General features: G+C 44.0%; 1 protein-coding gene across 1 annotated transcript; it reads right to left on the reverse strand.

Annotated features, from left to right (window-relative positions):
* Nucleotides 1-393: 393 nt before the first annotated feature.
* LOC117900485 (chondroitin sulfate proteoglycan 4) lies at nucleotides 394-18,954 on the reverse strand. Its single transcript, XM_034810869.1, has 12 exons — nucleotides 18,631-18,954; nucleotides 14,835-15,658; nucleotides 8,738-8,934; nucleotides 8,446-8,676; nucleotides 8,205-8,386; nucleotides 7,557-8,145; nucleotides 6,473-7,501; nucleotides 4,452-5,863; nucleotides 4,241-4,394; nucleotides 3,526-4,189; nucleotides 2,564-3,467; nucleotides 394-2,505 (listed from the first exon to the last, which is right to left on the reverse strand). The coding sequence occupies exons 2-12, from the start codon at nucleotides 14,923-14,925 to the stop codon at nucleotides 777-779; spliced, it is 7,182 nt and encodes a 2,393-aa protein (XP_034666760.1). The 5' UTR covers nucleotides 14,926-15,658; nucleotides 18,631-18,954; the 3' UTR covers nucleotides 394-776.
* Between the last annotated feature and the right edge of the window lie 5,366 nt (nucleotides 18,955-24,320).

Consider the following 24,320-nt stretch of genomic DNA (forward strand, 5'->3'; position numbering starts at 1 on the left):
GTTGACAAGCAACAAGTTGGCAAATGCACAACATTACATGCCCACGTTTTATACCCCATTTGATGTTTGACTATTTTAGTTACAAACTTAATTTAGAAACATTCCAATAAAAGGAAGTCGTGAAAACTAGCCAATCTTGTGAAGAATTGATTGGTTAAGCGGATAAAATTATAGTTTTAGCGCGAAAAATTCTAACTAGCCAGTAATATTCGATAGAATAGCAAAATCGAGGAAAATGATTTAACCCATACGGTATATTTCGGTATATTTAAAAAATGAGAAGGTATATTGCGTGCGGTATATTTTATCGATAAGTCCGCAGTCACATTGCAAATTTTGTAAACAAAAGTGCAAAAATTTTAGAAGTTTGTGAAATTTGATAAAAACGTTGAATTTGGCTTAAAAATATTGTCATTTATTTAAATAAGTATTCCATGTTGGCAAACACAATGCTAAGGCTAATGTAAGTTGGCAAAAGTGTCCTAAAACCTACTTTTTGAGTATAACTCTCGCGTATGCTGCACTTAATTTCGATATAAAAGTATGTTTAAACCGTATATGACACTGCAGTTACGATATGTGCATAAGTAAGTAGATATATTTAATGTATATATTGTATCAAATGCTGTATACTAAGCTTAACAAGTCTGTCCGTGGCGTACCCTAAAGTTGTGCGAATCTCATAAAATCAGCCTTAAACTTAAGCCTAAATACAGTACAGTACATAAAAGTATATAAATATCCTAGAGACTAATCGTATCTGAACAATTCGTAGCTTAAACCCAATACTGATTGCGTCGCAGCAAGGGATTCGTTGGCGGCGCAGAGGGCGGGGAGCTGACGGACCCCGAAATGCTCTGCGGCACTGAGGCATAGCCCGCAAAATCGTTGGCCATGTCGCAGGAGGAGCTCCAGGCATCGTGATCCAGATGATAGGGATTGTAGCGCTGCGGCAGCATCATCTGCTGTGGATCGCACTGATCGTCGGTCTCATCCTCATCCGGATCGTAGTCGGGAAACTCGTGCTTGTATGACTCCACGGGGATGATCTTGCAATGCGGAATATTGCTGAATCCCGGCAGCGGCGTGGAGTTGCCAGTCGCTGGCACAGAGTCCGCCTCGGAGCTGGCATAGTGATGACTGCTGTGATGGTGATGCATATGATGCTGCGGACTCACGGAGGTCAAATCGGGCGGACAGGGAAGCGCTGGCGGCTGATCCTTTGATATGTCCGCCTTGTGCTTGCGCAACTTTCGCAGCTTGAACACCAGCAGGACAATCAGCAGACAGATGAGAAGTATGAAGATAGCACAGCCCACGGCCAGATAGTTAATTGATATTTCTGTATTCCCCAGATGCACCGTTTCTGTTTCCTCCACGGGACTGCGATACTCAATGGAGACAGTGGCCTGTGCCGGCTGCACAGTTTTGATGAGCAGCTGATAGTCGAAGCTATCGCTGTCCGCCTCTGTGGCATCCACAGCTTCATTCGGCACAAAGTAGACAACACCGCTGCGCAGATCCTTGTACGAGAAGATGTTCCGCGAGCGCTCGTTCTGGTTGTCGCTGGTCAGCCCCGTGCTGCGCATAATCTTTCGTATTTGCCCCGTGGCTGGCATTCGCGTGATGACAAATTTGGGATTGAATTTGTTCAGCTTCAGGGAGAGCGGATTGTCATTGTCGAGGGAGGTGCAGAGCTTCACCTTCACGCCACCGCCAGCTGCACTCCCACTGGACTCGGCCTCCTTCATGGCTATGTTGTTGATTTGAATGACAGGCTCCACGGCCATCACCACGTCCACCTGGGCCACATAGTTGGTGCCTGGCACATAGGCGCTCACCTGGAACGTGTCGTTGGAACGATTGAGATCCGTTTGCATGTAACTGATCTGCGATGTCTCCAGCTGTTGTTGGGTGAACCTCAGCGTGGGCTGATGCTTGTACACAATGATGCCATACAGCGGGGAGTTGGTGACGTTGTACGACAATCGCTCCACCTGCACATTCGTCTGCAGGCCAATGTGCTGCAGCTTCATGGGCGCACTCGTGGCGCCCTGCTGCACACTCACTGGCAGCTGAATGGGCGCTGGCAACAGGCTGATGGGCGCTATCTTGATGGTGAATATCTCATACGCCGCATTCGACTGCCCGTCGGAGACGGTGAAGCAGAAGGTCGTGGACTGCGGCATGCCAAAGTGCACATACACAATCCGATCATTGTTGATGTCCGCCTGCGTGAATTGATTCGAAAAGGCCAGCAGATCCTCCGCCTGTCCGTCGTTTGTGAGCTTCTTGAGCACGCCCAGTGTGGGGCCACTCATCACATCGTAGATGATCTCCTCTGGCGGTGTGTCCGCGTCTTCGGTGAGTAAATCATTTCTTGTTATCGTTCGATTCTCACCCTCCACAACCACCATTTGCGGCAGATGTGTGATCAAATGGAAGGGCTGATCATTGATGGGATTTATCGAAACGGGGATCGTCAGATTGCATAGGAAAATATTTCTAAAGGGGGGAAAACATATCGTATTACACTGTACACCTAACTGTTTGCTTCACTCACCCTTGAGTCAGATAGACAGACATCAGAATGGTATCCTCCAGCGTGTCCGAATGATCGTGGATGTAGTAGACCTTTTTCGTAAAGAAATCACTGGGATGGTATCGCTGTATTTGCTTAAACTCATGGCCCAATCCTATGCTGCCATGTGCGGGCTTCTGCACGGCTTCAATGAACAGCTCGGGGTTATTGATGCCCGCGCGGGTCTTTAGATATTCGAGTATCTTGGAGAAATCCAACTTAATGGGCACCGAACCCCCTTCATCTACGTTGAGCTTTGAAACGGGCAAAAACCTCAACAGGCCACCCGATGACACGGAAATTTCAATGTTAAACTTTTGATCCAACAAACGATCACTTCGCTCCGCCACCACATAAAAGTAGAAGGAGTCATTGATGCGGAACTCCATTATGACTGCCGTGTGCTCGTAGAAGATGTGTCCATTATCCACATCCGTTTGGGTAAATTCACTCACTTCCTTGGTGAAACCATTCCCCACATATTCATTCACGATGCGCCCCAGACTCGGGGGCACTGTAATGTTGTAGCGTATCTCCCGCTCCTCATCGGAGCACTTGAAGTGCAAATGATCGCGCAGAATTTGCTTCTTTGTCAGCGGAAAGACATGCAAATTCTCATTGTGTTCAGCGAGGATCTCAATGGGTTTTATTTCAATGTTGAGCAGCTGTGTTGTGGTGTTGAACAGGCCATCGGTGACCACAAAAGAGAGTTCGTTCTTCCTGGAGTTTGAATCGTGCATAAAGTAGATTTTCTCGCTATTAATTTGGCCTTGGGTAAACTGTTCGATTTTCTGTCGTGGTGCAGACTTTTCCGCTAAATAACCGCCATAAATGTGGTGCACAATGTATGTGAGATTCTCTGGGGGAGTATCGTAATCCTGGGCCACTAAGGAGAGGGAAATAGCTTGTATTAAAAGCGAAGATTGGGTAAATATTCGACTTACATAAATCCGTATTCTTGATAACATAACGACCTCCGTTCCACACTTGCAGCCCCGTATTGGTGACCATCATGGGCTCCTCATCGTTCACGGGCACCACAGCAAACTCCAGCTCAAAGGGAACACTCTCCTTGTTCCTGGCCATGGCCACGAGGGTGATGGTATCCGTAGAATTCTCACTGCCATTGTGCACGTACTGTATGGAGCCCTGCTCGAGTTGTTTCTGCGTAAACCGCTTGACCTTTGAGTTGCCTGCGAGTATGTGTCCAGCTGAGGGTGTTATGGTCACAATATACTCCAGTATCTTGCCACGATAGTACTCCGAATAGGGTTGCACATCTGTGGGTTGAAGCTGCACCGTTTTGCCCTCCACCACGGACACAATGTTCGAGTGCATGTAGAGCTTCTCGGGTATGATGACAATCTTCAGTGTCAGCTGATGCAGCCACGTGATGCCATTGGTGGCATCGAAGACAAAGTAATCCGTGGATTGGTTGACACCCGCCTGAATGTAGAACATCTTTTCGGTGTTGACAGAAGACTGGTCAAACACTTTGCAGTTGTATTCATCGTCAAAGGACATGGACTGCATCTCCAGATAGCCATGCATGGGCGAGGAGGTAACCAGGAAAGTAATATCCCCAGGGGATATATTCGGATGCACAACCTAAGGGGAAGAGTGATGAGTAATTGGGTAAAAGTTTGTAGTTAAACTCACCTCTAAGACATCTCTGGATATCAGCACACTTGTGGACTCTTCCACATACAGCGTATGATTCTGTTTGACCTGCAGTGGCTCCCAATAGGCAGAGGGATAAATGCGAAACACAACCTCACCCTCAGCTGTTATGTTCTTGATGTGCACGCGATATCTGTAGGGAAACCTTTATAGTTTCGGTATAGCTAAGATTCCCTGCCTGAATTCTCACCTAACTTTATCCATCGATGCGATTTCTGTATTCCAATACACCAATCTCTCTCGTTCGATATCCAAGTGAGTGAAATTACTCAGCGAAGTGTAGTTTGTGGCCTTGTAGATCGCTGTACCATTCTGCTCTTGATCCGTTCCTTTCTGCTGTCTGCCCAGGTACATGAGTATGCCATAAGATGGTGGCTTGATTACCTCATAGTAGATCTCATCCAGTTTCATATCCAAATTGGTTTCCAACACAAAATCTGGGTTCTTCAGCACCACAAACTTGCCCTCCTGGGCTATGGAGGCATTTGTGGGCAGCATGGAGACAAATGGATCCGAGGCAAGGATCTCCAGGAGACCGTTAACCTCATGCTGTCGATCGGTGACTATAAACGAGGCTGTGCCCGCATCGGGACCCGTGTGTTGGAACATAATCCTACGATTTGCTATATCATCCTGACTGAAGCTGTCGATGTACTGCCCAGACTTGTAGAAGGCTCCATTGGTGCTGGAGACATGAATGTAGTGGATGTCCGTGTGGTTTGTGTTGACATCAGCATCGAGATACTGCAGCACTGTGGGATTGAGTGTGCGAATGCCATTCCTGACCACATGAAAGACTCGCTCCACTGCCGTGCGATAGGGTTCGTTGTCGTTGACCAGTTTGATGTGCACTTCCATGTTGGACACAAACTGCAGATCCGTTTCATCGCCAGAGAGAATGAGCAGCTCAAACGAGTCCTTGGTGGACTCTGTATCATCGTGGCAGTAGTAGATATCATTACGGAAGAGCTGCTCCAGCGTAAACAAATCCACTGGGGTAGTTAGACCCGTCTGCTCGTCGTATTTGCAGATGACTCCATGCTCGGGACTCGCTGAGACCTGGAACTGCAGACTCTCGTAGATGTTGAAGCGTATGCCAAAGTGATTCTTGGTAATCAGAGCCCGTTCGCCCTCCTGCACTTGCAGCACCTCGCGAGCCTGATAGCCCAGCTTGTTGATTAGCTCGTCGGGGGGTCTGTAGGCAATCTCCAGCTTGCCCTCCACATCGTCGCACTCCGCCACGGAGACCACAAACTCCAGATTATCTGTGAAGCTGGAGTAGCTCGTGTGATGCGTCCTATACCGTATGCGTCGTTTGTCAATGTCCTGTTGGGTAAACGAATCCATTTGCTTGGCCGCCTTGCGCGATCCCTCCACAAAGATCCCACCATAACGGGTCGGCTGGCTAATCTTGTAGATCACGCTGCGCGGGAAGCTGCCAATGGGTGTGGTGCCATAGGACAGCATCTCATTGGTCAGCAGCACATCCCGCGTCCCATTGATCGCAATCAAAGATGGACTGCTGCTGCTTATGCGAAGGCGCGTGAATGTGATGCGGAAGTCGAACGTTTGCGTGGTCACAAAGCCAAACGAGGCAATAAACTGTTGTAGAAAGTGAAAATCAATGCAAAATTTATTATCTACACTGGGCAGCAGGAGTGAGGTTTAAGAGTAGAGATGTGGGAAATATGGATAGTTTTCGTATGGTAAAGGTTTTCCTATAAATATGTCTATAGAATAGGTAGAATCTGAAAAAGTACTGAACCAGCGGTGAGCAGGATTTTTGAATTTAGAAGAGTTTGCACAAAAAACCACAAACAATTCTTTGCTGTCAGCGAAACTCAAGCCAAGCATCAATTTATCTAATCATGCACATGACATGTATGTTGTTGTTTGGGTTGCTTGGAAAAGGGCCTCAGTCAGGCACAGCTGCTTTGTAAAATAATAGTTCTCGTACCAAGTTTAACGAGTCATGTACATGACATCTAATTTGTTCGTTGTATCTTCTCTTTTAAAAAAGATCCGCTGTACGAATGAATGGGATAATTATTTCTTATATGTTTTTAATGTTTCATTGAAGCCCCTCAATCTCTTCTCTTCTTCAATTTCTACCTTGAACCTTGTAGACTAGTGTTGGCCTTTTGCCCATTTATGGTCTTGATTTGGTTTTTCTATTACGATACGGAATAAGTAAGAGCTTTGTGTACACACCTTAAATTCGTCTTGCCAAGGGAAATCGCTGTTGTGCAGATAGCGTATGTGGCCGAGCAGCAGCTGGCTATCGCTGAACCAATCCACGTTCACCCAGGAGCCATCAATCTGTCGCAGCCGCTGCAGAGCTCCATGCTGCGGGGCCTTGACCACATCGTAGCGTATGTCTATGTGCTCGTCGACGGCGTTGGTGCCAATGGAGAGATTTGCGGGCGTCAAGAGCAGCGAGCTCTTGTGGATCATGATGAGGCCCGTGTTGTTGACCAGCCGCAGCTCCAGGGGATGCACCGAGACGGGCAGATAGACGGTGTCGCTCGTCTCTATGCCATCGGAGACATGCAGCTGCAGCTGATAGCTGAAGGACTCTGTCGTCGTGGAGTTGTACTGATACGAAACCTTGCCCTCATTCACATCAGCCTGGGAAAAGGTCGACGTCGAAACACCTCCAACCATGAAGCAGCCAAAGGCCTCTTGGGGATTCGCTGAGGGGAGTATCGTGTAGATGAGAGTCTGCGGTTCGCTATCGGGATCATCGATGTTGAACAAGTCCACATCCAGCACCCGCTCAATGCCCTCGATCACCCTCAGGATCTTGTGCAAGTGCAGCCGCAGCTGTGGCGGGTCATTCACTGGCGTAATATTCGCATGGAGCAGAAAGCGATGCTTGCCGAGAATGTTCTCTGGTATCTTGTGGATGTCGCCATAGATCTGCATGTCCAGCGTGGCATGATCGTTGAAGTTCTCCATGCCGTTGTGCACATACTTGAGCTTATCCGTGGCCAGATCCACCAGATTGAAGGTGCGACAGACCACAAAGTTGGATTTCTCTGCGGAATATTGAAGCAACTGTCCGTACTTGGGCTGCTGCACCACATGGAAGATGATGGACTGCTCATTCAAGCTGGGATACCTTCGCAGATCGAGTATAATGTCTATGAAATTGGGTGACAAAAAGGCAGTGCCACCCTCCAGCAGTTGCATGGGTGACACGTACAGCAGCTCCAACTCTGGGCTGGTTTCAGTGAAGATCTAAAAGAGGAGACAAAGGTTATACTTCAGGTTATATGTAGCTGCGTTTACCCACCTTAAAGGGCCCCTGGAAATCAGCTTTGATGCAGTACGACTGATCGCAGTAGCATATAAACTCATCCACACCATGCTGACTGCAAATGCCGCTCTTCAGGCAGGGATTGTACTCCAGACAGGGATACTTCCACAGACAGTTGAGTGCCAGGTGCCGCGAGATGCTCATTTCGCCAAAGCCCAATGGCAGATCGTTTACCATTAGATCGCGCATGCAGCCCTTGAAGCTGATCTCGTTGATGCGCAGTCCCTTGCCGATGAGCCGACGGCGCATCTCCTCCTGCACGCCGCCAAAGAAGACGCTCTTCTCGAGATTAATGCTCGCTTTGGTCTCATTAGCGTGTGCACCACGATAGCCGCTGGTGGCATCGTCCAGATGCAGCTCCGCAATGGCTGCATTATAGCGGAGCAGCACACGATGCCATTTGCCGTCGGATATGGACTCATTTGTCATGAACTGCACCAGGCTGCCAGCCTTGTTGAAGGTCACTTTCAGGCGATGATCCTCTATCTCGAGGAGTATGAAATCAAAGCCGCCATTGAAGTAAATGATGCCAGCACTAGCCATCGTGCGGAACTGCAAAGAGAGGCTGTACGGGGGAGAGGAAGATCAGCTTTAAACTCTAGATTAGCTCCCTCCAGCACTTACGTTTCTCCTGTGGCATGGGATTCCTTGAGCATCAGCGAGTATGAGTCATTCTTGAGGAAACTTATGCTGTCTTTTATGCCACCATCAAACTCGGTGCTGCAGGTCCAGGATACACCCGTGCTGGTGGTGTGACCCGTGCGATCCTTGGCGCGTTTAATGATGTTAATATTGTTATAAAAGACCTGCAGAAAGGGGGATTAAAATAGTGGAAATCCATATGCCACGAGTGTTTCTAACTCACATCTGATATGCAGCCACGAAAACCAATAACATCATTCAAAAACTCGGCCGTAAAGTCACCCACACCGCCCAGAAAGGTGCCAAAATGTATGTTCAGTGCTGACATTTCCCCGGGCAGCTGCTTCCGCATTATATAGCCATCCACCTGCAGCGTAATGTTGTTCTCGAAACGCTGCACAGCCACATCGTGCCACTCCAGATCGTTTAGTTTTTGTTTCTTCGGGGAGCGCAACTGGCAAACGGGTATGACGCTTAGAGATAAAGTTATAGCGGAGTGTCTGAGAGTAGTTTACCTGCACCACATCCCGTTCGATTTTATAGCTGAAAGTTATGAGACCGCTGTCGAGGCGCAGCAGGCAATAATCGGTGCGTCCGGCGGCAAGGAACAGGAAGGCGTTCTCCTGTTTGGTGCGAAACTTGACGCGTATGTTTGTTGACATTTTGGCCTCCTGCAGCGGCATCGAGACATAGCCGTCTCCATAGAGAGACACTGTAGAACGTGTGCAAGTGGGTGTAAGAGGAAAATTCGTTATAAACACAGATACACAGCTGCAGAGAGATACACTATCCAGTCCGTAAATGGAGCAATTGGCAATCTCTTGTTATTCGTATACAAATTTGTCCAGCGCCCAGAGACCTCTGGCCAGCTGTCAGTCTGTCAATCAAACGTCTACGTCGAGGTTACTCCAGTCAGTCAGTCAGTCATCCATCTATCTGGCTATCTATTGCGATCCATCTTGCTTTTGTATCTTGATTTTGCTTAATTACCAGTAGGCCTGCCCCCATTCGAATTTCTCGAGAAAAAAAGAGTATGACAAAATCGAACGAGCTTGGAATAATTTCCACTCCGTTTGTTGTTCTGGAACTCACCTCATAAAAATTGCATGATTAATGCTTCACGAAATTCCAGCTGTACGCATGTGCAATAAATTATTTTCGAAAGACATTTGTCAAAACATGAAACTCAAATTTTTGGTAGAAGATATTTTAAGAATTTCCTCCTCAAAATCTATTCAAAAAGGGAAGACATTTTGTCGTGTGTTATGTATTTGTTTATGGGTTTCCCCCTAATGTATTGACCTAACCCACATATAGAAAATGTAGGAGCGGGAGGGAGGGCGCAACAGTTGCATACGAATGGCAGACAAAACAGCAGACGGCCAGATAAACAGACAAACAAAGCAAAATGGGCAACAAAATAGTCAACTATTGATGGGATGGAATGGGATGGGATGCGTTGGCTGTTGGACCATTTTGACGCCAATTAGCAGCAATCAGGCGTCAAAGAGCGGTGGAATGAGGAGGAGGCAAACCTACAGAAAAAACACTTTCCCAGCCGCCTTGCATTTTGACCTACATTAGGCGAACGGCTGCTGTTTTCTTCTGTTTTTCTGTATTTTTTCTGCTACTTTTTGATGATGCTGACTGCCTGCCTGCCCCATGCCTCATGCAGATGCGCGTGCCTCAAACCAAAACAAAGCCACACAAAACATGCGGAGGCGTTATCGTTGCTTAAACAATAATACAGCGTACAATGGCCAGCAAAAGTGGGGACTGACCGACCGACTGATGTTTTGTATACTCTTAAAGTATGAGATTAAGTGAAGGGTTTAGGCCTTTGTGGCGCAGATAAATGTATGACAAAGTGAAGAGATTTTGACTAAATATTGGGTATGAGTAGGCAGAAAAATTCCAGATTGATACATCTTAAGATTCGTGGAAGATTTTGCTAATGGAATATATGTACATATATTCGAGATATTCCCATATCTATTTCCACACATTTCTCTTGTCTATAGAGTAATTTCCATTTCTACTAATGAACAGCTATGCCAGAACTCTGTCAAAGTGTCTTAAGAACACACAAATATATTTATATTCACTTAGACCCTCTGCTTAGTCCATTAATCATACCTATGACTGGTACGTGTTTCAGGTTCACATAATATTTACTTATACTAATTCATGGATATGGAAATATCTGGGCTATGAGAAGTGATCTTTACTCAGTCAAAAGGTGAGAGATGTTCAGAGGTTTTTGAGAGCTTGAATTTCTTCCAAAAACCTACTTTTGGGGGAGCTAAACATTCTTATTTATATCACAAATGAACATTTAATTATAATACCTCATGATATTATGTACTCGTTTGACTGAGATAAGAATATTATATAAGAGAGCCAAATATTAGAGCTCTAGATTTGTATCTAAATATATAGAGCAAGCCCAGAGGGTGTTGATGGAACCTTCCTTGTCTTTGTTAGTTTATTCCTCATCATATCCTCATTCAAGTTCTTAGTAGATGTTTCCATCTTATATCCTGCTATACTTTTATGCTAATAAGATGGGAACACTTTGTACCCAAAAAATCCATTCTCCATGATAGCCCTCATATAAAATAGATTTAGCTTAAAAACAGGGTAGATATGTACATACTCCCATTGCCACCATTGTTGCTCATAGTTTTCTACTTTAAATGCCAGAAATTTGGCTCCTTTGTGTGTTGTGAGAGAGCATTAAAAGTGCCTTTCAGGAAGTTGTTGGACGGACGCTGGCTGAACAATAAATGCAATTTGCATCAAAAAAATGTGGTGCAGTTGGCAGGGAGGGAGTCCCACCACACGTCAGGCGTCATTCCAAATGTCGGCCAGCAACAAATGAGACATCATCGGGCATCTTCCAAAAATGGGGAAAAAACATCAGAGGCGGGCACCGGGCACCGTTGCACATTGCAAGAATTATGGCAACAGATGCTTTGGCCACCCACTCCCCACCAGCAGCAGCAGCAGCACCAGCAGCGGGCCCATTCCCCCCATTCAAATGCTAAATTTATGTTCATTTTTGATGCCACTCGAAGCGCATGAAAGAGAGAGCAGCAGAGTGGAGTTTAGAGAGAAAGACAGGGACAAGTAGAGGTATGTAGTATGTTGTAGGTAGCCAGCGAATATTTATGTTATGGCCGATGTTTATTTTATTTGAGTTATATGTCGCCCGTTGTCCCCATAGCCATCCGCTTTATAGTTATTCGCTTTTTGTGTAGATATTTTATGGCTATTTCTCTACGCGTGTGTATTTCGCCTCTCGTTTTGGTCTTTTAATTAATGCTCCTTTGGTGGGCCGCAGTCGCGTTGAAGTTTCTGGTTGCGCACGCCGCGCCATTCATTAAAAATTTATCTGACATTGGCAATTTATAAATTTCTGCTGTTGTTGTGCTCTATGGGTATTCGTTTTTCATTTCATTTCACTAATAATGTCAAAGTTTATTAGTGGCGCATGTGATTTGTGGGCTTATTACGTGCCTCTTGAGTGGATTTTTGTTGCAAGTTGCAAGTTTCTGCGTTTATTTATGGAGTCCAAGCGGCTCTCTGTTTATTGACATTAATGGGGCAAATTGACGTTGGCCCAAGAGGATTGATTGCAGGATTTCTACTTTATGCGTTAAGTGGCAATTCTGGGTGGTCATTAGAAACTAAAAACTAGACTTAATTTCATCTGTAATTGGTTTGGTTTTAAATGAAAGTTTTATGTGAATTTTTTGTAAATTTTGAGAGAATTTTGTTTGCATTGTTGAGATATAAAAGTCTTCATGAATGTGGATCTGTAATAGCTTATTTTTGCTTAAATTGTGCCCATAAATTTCTGAATATTCAACCGAAATTACGAGCATTTTTCACCTATTAACTTGTGGAAAATCGAATGTATTGATCGATTTCTTGCCTCGAAGTTCTTCCATGAAATTTCCTTAAAATACTGCTTTGCTGAATTACCAATTTCCTATTTGTCAGCAACAAATTCGCAACAAAAACTTTACCCAAAGAACTTGCACTTTGCTCAAAGAAAATCAACCATTTCTTCCCACTGATTTCTGCACATTTTTTCAAGCTCTTCCTGCCCTTTAAACATGTGTAGATTCATATCCATTTCTGAGAAACGCGTAATCCTAGCATTCCTCCCTCTAAATTTCTTCTCTGATCATAATCATTGTACTACTCATCTGCCTGGTAGTTTGCTCAACCATTCTACACATTCTATAGCCCCATTGGGGCGGCTTAAGAGATCAATCTAAATCAAATAAAAACCGCATTGAAGAAAACCATTTGCCTGGGCATTTCCATAGCATTTCCCTTGGATTTTATGGCCTTTCCATGGCCGCACATGTGTCGCTATCGCTAATGTCTTCTCTTTCACCCTAATTAGACTCCGGGGCCGCATAAAATTCAATTATATGTGGAGGAAGCTACACCGAGGCTTACTTACTCGTACCCTTTGCGATCGACCGGCCGACTATCGACAATTGAGGATCGACATAAAGTCATAAAGACAAATTTTCTCATGACTCATACAGTAGCCAGGGGGATCAAAGTCGTTGTCGCCAAAATAAATTGTCTCATTTTATATGCAACTGCTTTTTGGGATACACTTTTAGGAAGGGTATTTCGACTTTGAGGGGATGTTTGTGGAGTAGAAAGGGAAGTAATTGAAGTGCTATTAGCTAAGATTAGAAATGGAAACATTTTCTTTGAAAACTCTCTTCCAGAACCCCGTTTGGAACCCTCTTTTAATGCCTAGATCGTCTCATAATATCTCATCAAGAGTATCTTTAGCTTCGTTCTACCCCCAAAGACCAGCCTTTTTTTTTCTTGTGTTGCAGTTAGCATTGAGAATTGAGCATGTGTTGATGTGTATATTGCAAATGCAAATGAATAATCAAAAGAGGAGACACACAGCACAGCACAGACCAGCATATGGCGCGCACCAGATACGGATACGGCTACAGATACAAACACTCGTGCTCGCACTCGATGGAGATATAGATACATTTTGTATCTACATTGAATTTGGCACACCGCTTTTTGGGTTTGATTTACATTTTCCTGTATAAATAAAATATACTAAAAATCAAATGAAGCATACTAAAAAAAAAAAAAAAAAAACAATTTTCGCGCCTCTTCGGTATGATTCATGGCTCCCCAACCCACCCAAGTGACGTCACATGCCAACTAAAAATATCATTAAAAATACATTTGCGCCAAGACCAAAATATATATACAATACACTCCTCGAGAGTCTAGATATAGGAAAATTAAGAGCATGCTTCGCATAGCATTTTGCGGTGTGCGTTGTGTGTTTGCCGCAGACCACGCTGCAGGCGGAGATATAGACGGAGCAGAGTCCCCCGTCCCCAGCCAAATACTTGAGCAAACGACAAAGGCAACTCAAACTCGAGAAACAAGACGAGAAGAGAGGAGAAGAAAAGTGCGCCCCAAGTCAAATGTCAAGCGTGAAAAATGCGTTAAGTGCACTGCAGCGGCGCATTGTACTTAAGTAGTGGGATTTTATGGGACGGCCATGGGGTTACCATGGAGCATTGCGAATGCAAAAACTATATCCATAGACAGCAAACGGGAAGAAACACCCAAAAGACAGCGACCATTTGGTCAAAGTTGTAACACAAATTGATTGAAATATTGTGAAACATAAACAAAGGTCAGCCAATGGGGTTTCAGGAAAAGTTGAAGAGTTGAAGTTGGAGAAGAATGTTTTCGAATGAAAATATAAAAAGAATATGGGTTTAAAAAAGGTTCTTAATGGGTTCTTTAGCTCCCAAGTTGCTTAGGGTGGTTGCTTGTTGGTAATTTAATTAAATTGAAACTTCTAATCTCAACAATTTAGAGGCTTGCAGTGTTATCAGTACGTTCTTTCGCTTCTAGTATAAATTGTTCAATTAAAGCTGATCTATAAAAAGTGATTAAACACATAAAAGGGCGCCAGGAACTTAGGAGAAAATTAACAATAAATTGCTGCCCTTTATTGCCTGTTTTCACGCACATTTAACTAAGCTTTCAATAGCACCCTTTAAGCCCACATTTCAGAGAGTTCTCTGGTAATCCCTGAGCTCTTTCTGTCTATAAATCTCTCCCAATCGAACCCATTTTCTGCGCACAATTTCATTCGATTGCATCCATGGTGACTGCGCTCCGCGGCACACGCGGATAACACCAAAATGTATGTGGCATTGCACCATTTGCAACTCTTTATTTTGACTTTTATTTATGTGTGTTTCGATGGCAGCCAAAGTAAATGCAATTTGGTGGCTGCCACAGTGGCAGCTACAGCAGTGGCTGTGGCAGCAGCTTCTGCTTCTGCTTTTGGTCCCCTTTTTTATACATTTTGCGGCCAATTCGTGGCTGGCCATATTTGTAATGAGCATAAATCGTGCGTTGATCATTTGCCATGATAAATCTCATGTTTATGCGGGGTATTAAATTCTGTGGCGCGTATCGTTTTTAGCTACCGAGACTGTCGTAACATTTAATTAACTGTACGTTCTGTTCTGTTCTGTGAGGTTCTGGCTCCCGACTACCATCTCCCATAACTACGAAGAGACTCACCTTTCATGGCTGCGACAGTTTGGCAGCCGCCATGAAGCAATTGCAGCACGGCCAGCAGCAGCGGCAGTCCTAATCCGCAGAGGCGCGACATTCCGTTGCAGCTGCTTTGAAGTTGCAAGCAGATACTGGGAGAGACTCTGCCAGAGGGGGGTAGGGGGCTGCACCTCTTTGCTCTGATCCGGAACCCCAAGTGGCACTACCACCACCACCACAGATGAAGAGTTTCGTTCAGTTCAGTTTTCCCGCAGCTTCTGCTCGTTTCGTTTTGTATTTCGTTTTTGTTTTTCGTCTTTAATAATTTTGCGTGTTAATTGATTTTTCATGGGGCCACGCATCCGTCGTCGGTCTGCAATAGTCTGGGGGCCTCATAAAAATAGCATCATCGGAGGTGGATGTTGGCTGGCGGAGATGGAGAGCCTGAGTCTGAGGCTGAGGAGGCATCGACTCTAACTGCGACACAGCATCACGTCCTGGGCCTATGACTACGGCTACAAAGACAGATGCTGCATGTCATTTCGTTGACAGAACTCATGCGTTTTCCTCCGTTGACTGTAGAGAGGGAAGGGTATGCGGATGGCAGAAGTTCCTCCAACGGAACACTGACTGACAGACAGCCTTTGAAGCGGCCTGTGCGTCCTCTTAATTTCCTATCCGTACACTCCCGTACTGGCACTCGCACTCTTATGATGTGTTTGATTCCAACTTTCGCTTGATTACGTTTCAATTTCGTTCACGTTTTATCATAAACACATTCGCCCCGATGTCGGCGACGACTGATGGGCTTAGCGTTTTCCTTGTTCGTTTTTCTTTGCTGTTGCACTCCACTGTAATTGAAAATGAATTTATCAGACTTTTCTTGACACCGATACACCTCTTTTATTTTTGCATTTAACTATAATTTATTGGTATATTTATGGCACACTTGATGAACATTTAAATGGTCCGTTGGGAGAGACTTTTCTTTAAGACTTTTGATACGGTTTTGAGTGCTTTTTTTACGGCTAGATTTTTTATTGTATGCATGAAATTTTCGATTAAGTTTTGCATATTTTTCGAAGATTTATTTCGGAAGATTTATATTCTTTAAAAGTCTGTTTTTTGTTTATTTATAGAAGTGTTTTTTAGAAGACTTTTTTCACTTTTGTTTGCATATCCAAGAACCCTTTTTTATGCCAATTTTCCGCCCACACTTTTGCTAGTTTTCTATTTGTTTATTCTGCTTTCGTTTTCATTTGCTTCTGAATTGTTTTTTTTTTTTGCGCTTTAGTCATTCTTTTGTTATTTTAATTGCCAATGAATTTAGGCAAAACAAATCTCTAAAATAATTCCCGGCAAAGATTCAAGTGCTCGAATCCTCCGCAGGGCTAAATATAACTCTATGTACATACGTATGTACATACATGCATATGTACATATTTATATCATTGATTAGCGTATCTAGATGCTTTATGGACACTTAATTGAGTTGCTGCCCCAGCGATGCGGCTCCACTTCAGCTGAAAATTGCTGCACAGTGTCCGCATTGGAGTTGAGTAAAATTTATTGTATTTTCTGTTTGGGATACCCAGCAAAGAGGGACGCCCATAAAAAGCCGCCTTAAGTGGCCTGCCAATGCCCGGCTTATGAGAGATTTTTGTGTCTTGCAGCTAAAGTGGAATTTCTAGTTCAAGATTTTGCAACCGCAGTCAAAGTTCATGTGCAATGGGAATGGGCATGGACCGAGGGGGTGACTCCCAAAATAGGGCGAAACACTTTCAAGTGTAGAATGCAAATCCGTAGAGAGAGACCCGCGCTGCTGTCCCCTCTGGGAGAAATCCACAGAAAATATCCCTAGGGAAAGGAAACTTCGTGCGACGACGAAACGTCAACACAACTGTGACTGGAAAATGAATTATTTACGCTGGGGATATCTAAAAATACTCGCAGACTCGATCTTTCTGTGTGTCTCTCTCTCCCCGTTGCACATTATGTTTATGCATTTATTTTTGAGGGGAAAAATGCTGCATCCAGCCAGGCATCCAGCTCGGTTCGACATCATGAGGTCAATTGCAAGAGCCTCCAGGCTACGGCAGGCTCTCCTTCGCCCATTCGTTTTGTTGGTGTCTTGTTGGCTCCGCTAATTTTGCTTGTTAATTTTTACCGATGCACCGCCCAGGTTCTTGTCATTTCGAATATTTTTATAGCCCGTCGTGGCAGTCAAAATACAATTTGGAACGCCTGAGGCCCTGAGATCTGAGATGACAACGAAACCGAGACCAAGAAAAGAATATTTAGTATATGGTGACAATCGGCAGGGCGCATTTTTATGACAGACGCGTGGTTCCCTTTGCATCTAGCATTTACATAAAAATTAATAAATGTATCTACCAGATACAGCTCAGCTGCCGCTAAATGCACTTTGGGAAAGTTCTATCCCCTCCCCACATCGAAACTACTTTTATATTTCTTTCTTTATGGCAATTAAAAAATGTTGGTGGCTCGAAACAAAAGGCCAACAAGAGATCGCTCCGCTACCGCCCTCCCTCCCTGCCTACCTACTGTGGATAAAAGTTTTTTGGAAATTGATTTGATAAGCCATGAAAATGCTGTTTTCATAGGGAAAATTGGTAGGCGTTGCTGCCCACGCCGATTTAAACGCTTTCCTAACTCCAGACAGAGGTGTGCGGAGTCGGACTTGGAGTCTCGGTTGCAGTCGATGATTTAGTCACACTTCTCTTTTTTTTCGATTTTTGGTGGGGGGTCTTTGATTTACGATTGGTATCGGGCCGCGGCTATTGATGAATGGAGTTGTTCACTGCTGCGATTTCTGCGCCATATGTCAAGGGAAATATGATTTTGATTGCTGTGTTGCATATATCAATGGAAGGGGAGAGATTTTGTTATACTTGGGACGTTGTTTAGGGGATATTTTGCTAGGATAAAAGAATTTCTGAGTTGTGAGTTTTATTTATAAAACTTCATTTGTGTTTCAACATTTATTTGATTTATTTTTCACATTACTTCCACACTAAGCCACAACTTGTATTAATTTGATGGAATCGCCTGTGACAGTTTCGGGGAAAGCATTTATTTTCCTAATTTATTTTATTTTTAAATTATGCACAAACGGCAGATCGAACCAAGAACTTTGGCATTAATCTTGTTATTTTTATTTATTTGTTTTGCTTAAAACTCGTCAAAATAATCACGAATTCTCTCAATATTTATGCCTTTACTTTGCTCTCACTCATTCATTATAGTATTTTCTTCTCTTTTTTTTGCACAATTTTCAGTCTGCACTTTCTTTCTCCAACATTTTATTTATAATTCTCATTATTGAATTCATTCATTTCCTCGAGAGGCTGCCAACATTTTCAGCAGCACATTTTTCACACTTTGCTGGGGTATTCCTTTAATATCCGATATTTATTTATAATTTCACTTTTGGGGTTGTTTTGGGTACAATTTTATGGCATGAAGTTCCGTTTATCTGAGATTTTGCAGTTGGTTTTTGGATCTTAGCACAAGCATCTGCCCATATTCACGGTCAATTTGCAGAGAGATCTGCTGCTGCTGTATCTTTCTTCATGCTCATATTTTCCCCAATAAGATACCGAATGCAAAAACAAACGCTGCCATTCAGTATGAGTTTTTAGCCGGAATTCTTGACGGGCGGAACGACAAAAAGTGCCGACAGAAACGAACAGCAGCACCGAAAGATGGAGACAGCGGAGACGGAAAAACAAAAACTTAAAAATAAATTAAATTTTCTTCGTTTTGTTTTTATTTTTAATGTGCCGCGCGCTTTTCCACTTACATTCTCATGGAAAGACACACAAAACACTCAGAGGGGAAGATGGCACACACGAACACAGGCACAGTCGTAGAGACAGTGAAAAACTCTGAAGGGGCGAACAGAGTTTTCCGCGACGATTGCCGCCACCCGCAACCAACTGAAATGAAAATCGAATCGAACGATAGGCCCAACGAGAGGCAAACAGGCGACCGACCAGACACGACAACGTTTTCTCACAGACTGAACCGCGACCGAACTCGAAAAAATGAAATGAAAATTCCGCACGCAGTGCTCTGCCGAGAGACCGAGAGGCCCAATGAGGCAGCGGCGGACCGACCTCATGGCTGCCTTGCCACCGATGTTGTTGCTTCCCGATGCCGTTGCCGATGCCCAAGCCGTTGCCACCGCCATTCCATGGCGCACCCGCGAGTGACTTTTGTGCGACGCGGTCCGCTCAGCGCGAATGAGGGGCCGCCAGCCCAATCGGAATCTTTGCATCTAGATATCAGTGATGAGCAGACAGCCAAAGGGATGCAAAAGGGATATGCCAGTGAATAGTTGGTGATGGATATTGAAGATATAAGGAGATAATAAACTCAAGCTATATCGGAGTGGATGATGTCTAATTAACAGCACTCACGGTACTCGTAGACTAAGTGTCAATTGAGAAGGGCTGCAGGAGGACAGAAACTTACTTAATTAAAGAGCAATAATTGTATGATTCAATTAGTTCTTCAACTATCTGAACAGGCTTGTTAGGCGTCAAGCAAAGGCGTCTTTACGACTTCTTTCAAATAGTTTCTGTTGGTGATTTAGATTTCCAAGAAATCTAATAAAATATTCTAAGAATTGTATGATTCACAGTTTTGCCCAAAAGCACTCAACTAAAAGTCCCAACGCAGCCTTTCTTTCAGCTAAAAATGGATCATTCAATCAGAAAACTCTTATGATCCACTCATTCACGGAAACGCCTGATTACAGGACTTCTGATCGCTAAGATTCTTCTCTAAGAATTTGTTCTCCGGTATTTCTCCTTTATTCACAATTGTATCAGAACTGTTATTCCTTTCTTAAGAGCATCACTGGCACGGCACTCATACCCCAGCACTCTCTCTTCTGTTGATTTCATTCTTTACCCCCTTTTTTCCGACTAATCCCCCACATTCTCTGCTCATCTCTGAGCAACGCTGATGACACTGTGCTCTGGCTGTGGCTCTTCCGATGGGTGTTGCTGCTCTCTGTGCCCATGCTGCCACCTAAGCGGGAGGGGGCCTCCCTCTGGCTGCCGGCGAGCACGCGAAACTACGAAAACTACGACGAAAGTGCGCCGCGATTGAGCAATTGCGAGCGCCAAGAGGCTGAGGACTTGAAATTTTTCAATTTGTTTTAGCGGTGGTGCTTGGTGCTTGGACTGCGGTCGCTCTTTCTCTGATGATCTCGGAACATCATCATCTGCGGTGGTGTTGGTGGTGCGGTGGGGCTGTATCCAGCACACATGTGGATACAATTTGGCTGGGGCCAGCGCCTTTGCCTTTTGCCTTTGCCTTTGCCATTGCCATTGGTGTGGTGCCACATGTTGTTGCTCGCTGCAACTGCCTTCGACTGTCTGACTGTCTGTCTGTTTGTCTGTTGCATGTTGAGTGATAAAAATCTCTTAACCATTTTTCATCAGCCTATTAAGTTACATAAGTCACACGGGTGCCTTGCCTTATGGTTCCTGCATTGCTGCTCGTTGTTGGATCGCTTGTTATGTGTGTGTCTGCTCGTGTAAATATCCTTCTGGCGTGCTAATGAACCCTTTGACACCAGTCCCGCACCCAGCCACACAGACCTCCAGCGAACTGCCTGACATGCATCAAAAATTCCAACCAGCCGACCGACAGCAGATGCCACATAAATCAGACACAACAAAAATGAAGAATTCGCTGCGGTTACTTCATTAATAAATTAAAGGCATAAAATCACATAAAACACCTATGAAACCGGCACAACATTTGGGAGTATTTCTTTTCCCTAGATGCAGTGGAGTGCTGTGTGTGTGTTTGAGTTGTGTTTGTGTTCGATTACACGCCCCTCTTCAAGGCTCAACTGCAACGCAACCCTTAGGGGCTGCTGCTCAGCTCTGCTCTGCTCGTGATAACGACGACAGGAATGACTTCATATCACGCACAATTTGTGTTTTCTCCCCCCAAACTGCCGCCTCTGACGGACAGCAGAGAAGTGTTCTGGAGGAGTGCCTTGACAGCGGCAGGGGCGGACCGCGACTACGACTATCTAGGTTAGGCCACACAGCTGTGGCATATGTAAAAATAAACACATAAAACTGCACTCTTACTAATTGCTGGCTCCAGGGAGGGCAGGGAGGAGCACTGTTCGGTGCGTGGAAATTATCCCTCACGTTGCAATCCCAAAAAACATTCGAAACCAAATCGGCGATAAAGCCAAAGCAAGATACGAACACACAAAGTCAAATGTTTTTCTGGCTCGGTATGGTAAGAATTGGGGAAAATGCCGGGAAATTGTCAGGGAAAAGACACACGTGCTGCATGGCTGCAGGGTTGTCAAGTGGGTCAGCTGTTGTGTGCTGCTATTTGAATAATTTTGGAATATTTTAGAAAACAAATTAGTCATAATTTCACTTTTTAATCTCTTTTCAGGGACAGAAAGGAACCCTAAGAATGTTCTAAAATATTTAAATTGTGTTTGGAATGTGCCCTAAATTAAATATTTAGGGAAAACTGAAGTAAAAAACGGAGTTTTAAAAGGTAAAAATACTTTTTTTTCATAATTTATTACCATTGAAATAATTATAATTGTAATATTTCAGAATGTTCGAATGAGGAAACCACCTGACAACCCTGCTGGCATGCATATCTGCAAAGGAAATGGTAAGTACACCTACACTTATGCGATACTCCATACTCCACCCCACTCTTGGGGCATCCTTTTACGCTTCAACAGTTTTTATAGTTGTTTGCCTTATCATCGAAAGAATTTCCCCAAAAATTCTTGGGAAAATGTATTATGCACAGGGGAGTGAATCACTTTGAGGGCGTGTCCACTGCTGTTCTGGTGTGGATACTCGTAGTTTATTGTGAAGGTAATGAACTTGGCATTTTGTCTATGCAACGACCATGTAATTTGCTCATTAACAAATTGTTCGACGTCCCACCAGAGGGCTACTAGAAGTGAATGAAGAAAGTCCTCAAGAGAGGGGTGGATCGTTAAGGAATATCCTCTACTTACCACTTGAGTATTTTCTGTGTGTGTGAGAGGTACAACCCCTAATGGCATGTTTTGGGAGAGTCCGGGCACCCATCATCTCGTGTTTCACATTATAACTCAATTTTAAATTGTGCTGAATACTGCTTCTGACATATTAAATTAATATTGACACATTGACAGCTGCCAAAACAAGATGCCCAGCCCTACCACACACCAATCATTGCTGCTCCTCAGACTCAGAATCAGACTCTTCTCCTCCCAATATAATCCACAATAAAACTACATTGAGTACAGAGCCCAAGTCTCGACAAATTTTCTGCTGTCGTCGGCAACGACCACCCGCCGACTGCCGCTGCCGCTGCCGACTGGGCGAACCAATTTTCCTTCGATGCGGGTCGAAAGCATGAAATTCGCCTCGAACTTCTCGAATTCCGTGGTCTAATCATGCGCAACGTTTGCTACTATTTGGGTGAAATTTTTAATTGCCCCACGCAAACGCAACGCAACGCAACTCAGCGCGATCGATCGAATCGCTCATCCATTGTTCCGTGGAAATTGTCAGTGTCATTGCGGGGTTTGGTTCTTGTATCTTGTTTTGTTTGGCATGGTGTCTCCTATCTAAAGCGCCCCTGGGAAAAGCGCACGTTCACTTAATTGATAGATAGATAGAGATGAAAACTAATGGCCATGGCTAGTACTCATCATACAATAAGATACAAAAGGTCTCGCTTCCATGCGTATCTGTTTGATTTGCCCTAATTTGGCTCTGTGTGCGAGTGGATTGAAGTGCAAAGTCAACATGAAATTGGCGCAAACTAACAAATAGTTCTCTTGTATTACATTACCATTTTGGCTGTTCTTTTTGTAATGCGGATGGGCTGGGTCTTCCAATAAAAAAACATGCGTTTGTGGGTGTTGGCAATTGTAGTTTGCACCTCATAAATAATTCCGAGTGAGTCATTGGGTTTAATTAAGCTAAGAGCAGTCGAAAATGTACAATCAAAGAGGGAAATACAATATTTAAATCATAAAATCAACCATGAGATACCAAAGAGAAAACCGGAACCTGTATGCTGTTGATGTGCGACCTAAAAAGGATTTCCTAAGTGTCACTGCCACTTTATATGGTACCTAAATGACTCTAAAAGTGCTCTAGAAAATATGAAGTGGAACAGGAACTATTCCAAAATGTTTTCAATAAATATGCCGCACTCTCAGCAACAGAACACAATCCTCAGGCAGTGAAAGAGAGCCTCAAGAAAGTGTTTAACTTCAATAAGAGACTTCGCATTCAAGGATCTTCTTTAACATATTTTACTGGCTATAGAAAATGTCAACCAGTTGTCACAGTGCAAAAAAATCCAACAACAAATAATCAAATAATTCTTGTACATATTCTTGGACCCCAGCAGTAGAGTAAACAATCAGTCAAAGTACTCTAGATGTCCGTTTGCCCATCTTTTACCCACTAAACTAAATCCTTTCATTGCACTTTTAGATCAGCAACCATTCATCCTCGACTGACTCCCAGGCTTCCTTAACCAACTGAATCTTATCTTGAAAGTATCTTTTTGTTGTTTTGCCTCTGTTTTAATGCACTGTTTCTTCCGTGTCTCCCCCCTCTCTGCCACTGCAACATTCTGTTACAGGCAATTCATTTCCATTGTAGCATGTCCACTGTTTGTCTGCTCTCGGAGCTTATGAATGAACATTTTAGTTGTCTTTTTTCGGTGGTGGTCTTGGCGATCGTTCGCATCAAAAGTGCCGTTCTTGGCCATGTCTTGAGTTGCCATCAAGCAACGCCCGGGGCAGGGTCGTCCATCATCGTTGCCGGAACGCCCACGCCCATGCTGAGACCTATGCCCATGCCCTGCCCTGCTCCGACTGCAACTGGAGTCGAATGGTGGTCTTGGTGGTGCCTCGCTTCATTGAAGCGTGCCAATTTTCAATGAAATGTTTTCGGCATCTTGTGTTGTGTTGTGCTTTGCCCTTTTTTGGATGACTTTTGGAGTAGCTATGCCCTGGTAGGAGTAATGGGAAAGGGTATGTTGTTTAGGGAAGGAAGAGGAGTAGAGTAGTTCATTGAGTGAAGGAAAGACTACAGAAACAATACAGAAGGAAAAACTCTTTCTTGAAGTGAACATTTCCTTATATTCCTTAATGATCACACGTCTATAATTCCAATATATTTTAGAAGTTGGAACTTCTATTTAAAACCTTTCTACAGAAAATCAAACTGATGGAGGAGGAACTTTATTTTACTTTATTTTCCCTTTGTTTGAAAATTACTGAGTATCTCTTTGTCGTCACATCGTCTAAATTATTCTTTCTGGTTTAGGTTTCTGTGTCTGAAACTTTGTTTGATTTCCTTAATTTGTTGCATGTTCACAAGGGGGCGCAGTGCATTGCTTGTCATTTGCTTACACCCGCGTTATCTTTCTCCTTCCCTTTCACTTGCTCTTGGTCTTTCTCCTTTCATTTTCGGC

The sequence above is a fragment of the Drosophila subobscura genome, chromosome U (genome assembly GCF_008121235.1).
Source record: "Drosophila subobscura isolate 14011-0131.10 chromosome U, UCBerk_Dsub_1.0, whole genome shotgun sequence".
Classification (NCBI taxonomy): Eukaryota; Metazoa; Arthropoda; class Insecta; order Diptera; family Drosophilidae; genus Drosophila; species Drosophila subobscura.